This window comes from Aquarana catesbeiana, linkage group LG09 (genome assembly GCF_042186555.1).
Source record: "Aquarana catesbeiana isolate 2022-GZ linkage group LG09, ASM4218655v1, whole genome shotgun sequence".
Classification (NCBI taxonomy): Eukaryota; Metazoa; Chordata; class Amphibia; order Anura; family Ranidae; genus Aquarana; species Aquarana catesbeiana.
The window spans coordinates 105,168,844-105,175,540 of record NC_133332.1 but is presented as its reverse complement, the minus strand read 5'-3'; the positions used below and the strand labels follow the sequence as shown (position 1 = coordinate 105,175,540).

Genomic DNA, 6,697 nt, shown 5'->3' with positions numbered 1-6,697 from the left:
ACAGGGCAGATGTATTGGTTGCATTCAGTAATGGTACTGCTGTGCCAACTGAACACGACATGGGGTTTAATTATTGCCATGGTCATGAAGCAAAGCTTTGTAGCCACAGCATGTGTACAGCCCTGAGTGACTGCATGTACTGGAATAGTCAAGGGAAGGTAAAACTGTGGCTCAACCACCTGCTTTTACCAGTCTCTGGCCCTCCATGTACATGAGACCTTAAAGATCATACAAAAATATAACCGTGAAAGGTAAAAGGTAGGTTCCAGCAGCTGTTCTATAATGGGTAGCTCTGTGATTACATTATCAGAACAATAATGAGCTCCAAAGGGTGTAGAGCTAACCAACAAAGTCCTCAAGAGTAAGTGTGAATAATAAATAATCTGCTAAAAACTAAACTATTATTTTTGGGTTGACTGACTTTTTAACAGCCTACACAGCAGTAAACATAATAGCAACAAGGATTGTATGAATAAACTTTATATTAATTTATTATGCCATATTAAATATTTTTTTTCCCAGTAATGACCTCACTTCCCATCTGGAAGATGATGGCTCCTTCTCATACTTCAAAGTAGATAAAAGCTCATTTTGATTTTAATTATTCAAGGGGCAGCACTGGGAGACCGTAGTTTTGTGTTTTTGTTTTTAAATAACATAATTAGTTGTGTTTTTGCATATTAATAACAGTATGCTAATTACTTTGACTTATTTTAATTACGCATTAACCTATCCTCTCATCTGCTCATACTATCTTTGTACAATATGCGACCCTTTGTCTAACATGTAATTATATGAAATACTACTTCATCAGGATTTCCATCGCTTCTAAATTGCTTTAATAATGAAAGACTGATGTTTATGAGGAGGCATGTTAAGAGTTGGATACTAAATTTTTATGAGTGACCTAGCATGCTAGTTTGAACACTTTACTGATAGAAGTAAAAGAGTCATAACTGCAAATCTGTGTGTAATTAATGTTATTGATACTATTCATGAACAATTTTCATCTTAAATTCTTCTTTTTTTTCCAGTGTATGGCATAGCATGGTTAGAGCTACTTCACTAAATTGCACCAGCCTTATTTGTTTGCAACATATGCAAGCTTCTTATTTCACAGCACTACACAATAACAGTGCCAAGTGAAACTAAATATAAAATTGGAATGTATGTATGTTGAATTGTTTTCCTATCAAAGCATTTACCATTTTTTACCTAACCTTTCTTTTTAGTTCTGGATAGAGTGTGAAAGAGGTAGTATTTCTGTCTAGTTTATTTCTGTTTGTGACCCCCATTAAAACCACTTCAATACAGAGCATTTGCTGCTTCCTGCCCAAGCCAATTTTCAGTTTTCAGCGCTGTCGCAATTTGAATGACAATTGTGCGGTCATGCAACACTGTACCTAAATTAAATTTTTATCATTTTTTTTCCCCACAAAAAGAGCTTTCTTTTGGGGGTATTTGATCGCCTCTGTGGTTTTTATTTTTTGTGCTATAAACAAAAGAAGAGCGACAGGTTTGAAAAAAAAACACAATAATTTTTACTTTTTGCTATAATAAATATCCCAATTTTTACAAAAAACAAACACATTTTTTCCTCATTTTAGGCCGATATGTATTCTTCTACATATTTTTGATAAAAAAAATCGCAATAAGCATATATTGATTGGTTTGCGCAAAAGTTATAGCGTCTATAAAATAGGGGATAGTTTTATGGCATTTGTATTATTATTATTTTTTTTACTAGTAATGGCGGCAATCTGCGATTTTTATCGTGACTGCGACATTGCGGCAGACATATTGGGCACTTTTGACACTATTTTGGGATCATTCACATTTACACAGCAATCAGTGCTATACAAATGCATTGATTACTGTATAAATGTCACTGGCAGGGAAGGGGTTAACACTAGGGGGCGATCATGGGATTAATTGTGTTCCCTATGGAGTGATTCTAACTGTAGGGGGAGGGGACTCACAAGGGGAGGACAGTCCAGAGGAACACCCATCGGTCTCCTCTCACTTGACAGGACGTGGATCTGTGTGTTTACATACACAGATCTACGGTCCTGCTCTGATAACGGGCAATCGCGGGTGCCCGGTGGACATCGCAGCCACCGGGCATGCACAGCGGCTCCCGGGTGACGTGGCGGGGGCGCTCGTTCACTGCCAGTGGCGCACGCGTGCCCCCCAGAGGGCCGGGAAGCCCAGGACATCATATGATGCCCACCAAGGATGGGAGATCCCTCCTACGGACGTCATATGACAATAGCTGGGATGGGAAGTGGTTAACCACTTGCTGCCCGTCCATAGTACATTTACTGTGAGTGGGCAACAGCTGCAGGCAACACAACATACAGATATGTCATGGAGCACATGTGCATTGGCCCACCTCCTGGGGTGTGCAGCGGCACAATCATGTGACCACGCGGATTACAGCGCTTGATCAGTGGCCAGAGTATCATGTGAATGCTATGACCAGTCTTGGCGTTCACATGATTACAATGTAAGCAAAACTGTCATTAATGGCTTCCATTCATAACAGTTTGTTTACTGTTGTGATACTATGATTGTGATACTATGATCACATTACCATGTGATTAGCTGTAGTCAATCAGAGCATCACAATAGTAAGCAAACTGTTATGAATGGGAGCCATTCATGACAGTTTTGCTTACATTGTAATCATGTGAAAGCTATGACTGGTCATAGCATTCACATGATACCCTGGCCGCTGATCAAGCACTGTAATCCACGCGGTCACATGATTGCGCCCCTTCACGCCCCAGGATCACTGTTATAAGCAATAACAGTTTTTTTTTTAAATCCCTGATCACCCCCCCCCACCCCCCCCAGAGTAGTACAGTGTCAGTATGGTGACACTGAACTACTCTGACAACAGAGTAGTGTAATGGTAACAAAAAAAAAATGTTTAACAAATTGCATAGAAAATTGTTTCTTTTTTTTTTTTTTTTTTTTTACACACCTTCACCAATCAGTATCCCTGATCACCGCCACACCAATCATATGATGACGCTGTAGTGCACTGGTGACAGTATAAAAAACTATTGTTAAAAATCTAATTTTAATTAATTTCTTCATTTTCCGAAAATTGTGACAAAAAATTACAACTTCAAAAAACTTGCCATGCCTGTTACCAAGTACCTAGGGCTGTCTACTTTCCAAAAAAGGGTCCTTTGGGGGGGTATTTGTGCTGTCCTGCCATTTTGGGCCCCAAGAAATGAGATAAGGCATCAGTATATCAGGATTGGTCAATTTTCACAACATATATACCATAATTTGTAGACTCTATAACTTTCACACAAACAAAATTATCTACTCTAATTTGGGTTATTTTTACCAAAGAATTACACCAGACTACATTTTGGCCTAAATGTATGAAGAAAGATAATTTTTTTTGCTAAATTTTATAACAGCAACTAAGAAAAAGGTGTTTTTTTCCCCCAAAAATGTAGGCATTTTTTCGTTTATTTAACAAACAATAAAAATTCAAAGGCGATTAAATACAACCAAAAGAAAACTCCATTTGTGTGAAAAAAATTATATAATTTGGGTCTCTTTTCTTGCTCAAATCCACCATCATGGACACAGGCCGCGTGCAGCCGATCAAGTTTCCTCAGGTAACTAAAGTTCTTGGAAGAACTGGATCTCAGGAACATCGTACACAGGTCTGTGTTGAGTTCATGGATGAAACCTATTGCTCCATAATAATAAATGTAAAGGGCCTTGCTTGTTTCAAACAAACAGAAATATATACTCTAATTTGGGTTATTTTTACCAAAGAATTTCATCAGACTACATTATGGCCTAAATTTATCAAGAAAGATTTTTTTTTTTTTGCTAAATTTTATAACAGCAACTAAAAAAAAGGTGTTTTTTCCCCGAAAAAATGTGGGCATTTTTTAGTTTATATAAAAAATAATAAAAATGCAATGGTGATTAAATACAACCAAAACAAAGCTCTATTTGTGTGAAATAAATTATATAGATGTCATTTGGAGCTCTTTTCTTGCTCAAATCCACTATCATGGACACAGGCCACATGCAGCCGATCAAGTTTGCTGAGGTAACTAAAGTTCTTATGCTGCGTACACACGAGCGGACTTTCGCTCAAGCTTGTCTTGCATACACACGGTCACACAAAAGTTCTCTGAACTTTCAACCGTCAAGAACGCAGTGACATACAACACTACGACGAGCCGAGAAAATGAAGTTCAATGCTTCCGAGCATGCATCGAATTGTTTCCGAGCATGCGTGATTTTTTGCGCGTCCGAATTGCATACAGACGAACGCATTTACGGATAGGAACTTTTTCCACCGAAAAATAGGGAACCTGCTCTCAATCTTTTGCTGGCTGGAATTCTGCCAGCAAAAGTCCGATGAAGCATACACACGGTCGGAATTTCTGACCAAAAGCTCACATCCGACTTTTGCTGGCAGAATTTCTGATCGTGTGTATGGGGCATTGGAAGAACTGGATCTCAGGGACATTGTACACAGGTCTGTGTTGAGTTCATGGGTGATACCAATCGCTCCATAATAAGAAATGTAAAGTGCCTTGGTTGTGAGGGAGAATCATTGACTATGTTGGAATTTGATTGTGAAGCTAGAAGATTACACTAGCATGCCTTATAAACTTGCATCACTGCTGTACTACACTGGTTACAGTATGTAAAAAAAAAAAATTTAATTTTTTTATTATTTTCCAAAAAATTATGACAAAAAAACAACTTTAAAAAAAACTGCCATGCCTCTTACTAAATAATTTGGACTGTCTACTTTCCAAAAAGGGGTAGTTTGGGGGGTATTTGTAAAGTCCTGGCATTTTAGGGGCTCATGAAATGAGTCAGTACATCGTAATTGATCAATTTTCATATATATTTCATAGTTTGTGGACTCTATAACGTTCTTATAGACTAAATAATATACACTGATTTGGGTCATTTTCACCAAAGAAATGTAGCAGAATACATTTTGGCCTAAATGTATGACGATAGATTATTTGTTTATAACATTTTATAACAGAAATGAAGAAAAACGCATTTTTTCAAAATGTTTAGTCTTTTTTCATTTATATAATAAAAAATAAAAAAACCCAGTGGTGATTAAATACCACCAAAAGAAAGCTCTATCTGTCTAAAAAAAATGGGAAAAATTTTGTTTGGGTACAGCGTTGCATGACTGCGTAATTGTCATTCAAAGTGTGACAGCGCTGAAAGCTGAAAATTGGCCTAGGCAGGAAGGGGTTGAAAGTGCCCTGTATTGAAGTGGTTAAGTAGGTCCTGTGTCTACCTCAAAGCTATATGTCTACAGTGTGAGATCTAAGGCACTGCTGCATTTGACTGATAGTCTCTGGAGATTTGTAGTAATCTTTGCTGATGTCTCTACTGTGTTGCTCACTGACATTAAGAAGCAAAGCACTGCCTTTGCCAAGATGACCACATCCACATAAGGACACTGTGCAGGACAAGGAAAGCATAGCTAGTTTGTAATAGCATAAAGCCCAACTTCAGGGAGACAATAAGCAATACTCGTGCCTATCACCTATGCCCCCTGTCTGCCCTATTTCGGGCACAGCTTCCAGTGTTCATTTCCTCTTTCACAATACTGCTTGCTGCAAAAGCCTACAGTCATGAAAAATAAGCTATTCAGCAAAGTATAAGACATCTGAAAGCTGAAAATTGGCCTGGTCAAGAAGGGGGTAAAAGTGCCCTGTACTGAAGTGGTTAAACACTTGTAGTCCTCTGGCTAACAGTTATTACAACAACGTAACTGCATTTACTCAATAATATACAGTTGTGCTCATAAGTTTACATACCCTGACACCATTTATGATTTCTTGCCCATTTTTCAGAGAATATGAATGATAACACAAAAACATTTCTTTCACTCGTGGTTAGCATTTGGCTGAAGCCATTTATTATCAGTCAAATATGTTTACACTTTTTAAATCATAATGGCAACAGAAACTACCCAAATGACCCTGATCAAAAGTTTACATACCCCAGTTCTTAATACCATGTATTGCCCCCGTTTAACTACAATGTCAGCTTTAAGTATTTTGTTGTATTTGTGGATGAGGCTCTTTATCTTCTCAGATGGTAAATCTGCCCATTCCTCTTGGCAAAAAGCCCCCAGTTCCTGTAAATTCTTGGCCTGTCTTGCATGAACTGCACGTTTGAGATCTCCCCAGAGTGCCAGCTACAAAAGACCCCTCCTTCAACAGTAGATTCCTCCCAGCAATGATTGACCCCCTTCTGCAACATAAGACCCACACGCAGCAACAATAGAACCCCCACGAGCAACAGAAGTCCTCTCCAGCAAAAGTAGACCTCCTTCCTTCTTAAAAATAGATCCCCTCCAGCAACAACAGATTCCTCAACAGCCAGCATCAAAAGACTCTCCAGCACACCCCAGCACCCCTTGCCATTCAGTTCTGGAGGTGCCGGAACTGCTGAAAAAAAAGCCATGGGCCCTGTTGACTCCTTTCCAAATGTAGCGTTTATGGTTGTAGCCAAAAAGCTCAATTTTGGTCTCATCAATCCAAATGACTTTGTGCTACAAGGTTTGAGGATTGTCTCTCTGCTGCTTGGCGTATTGTAAGCGGGATCATTTGTGACATTTGCATAGTAATGGCTTTCTTCTGGCGACTCGACCATGCAGCCCATCTTTCTT

General features: G+C 38.7%; 1 protein-coding gene across 1 annotated transcript; it reads left to right on the top strand.

The window, feature by feature from the left end:
• Nucleotides 1-3,602: 3,602 nt before the first annotated feature.
• LOC141108979 (small ribosomal subunit protein eS28-like) lies at nucleotides 3,603-4,645 on the top strand. Its single transcript, XM_073600936.1, has 2 exons — nucleotides 3,603-3,689; nucleotides 4,508-4,645. The coding sequence occupies exons 1-2, from the start codon at nucleotides 3,603-3,605 to the stop codon at nucleotides 4,643-4,645; spliced, it is 225 nt and encodes a 74-aa protein (XP_073457037.1).
• The last annotated feature ends 2,052 nt before the right edge of the window (nucleotides 4,646-6,697 follow it).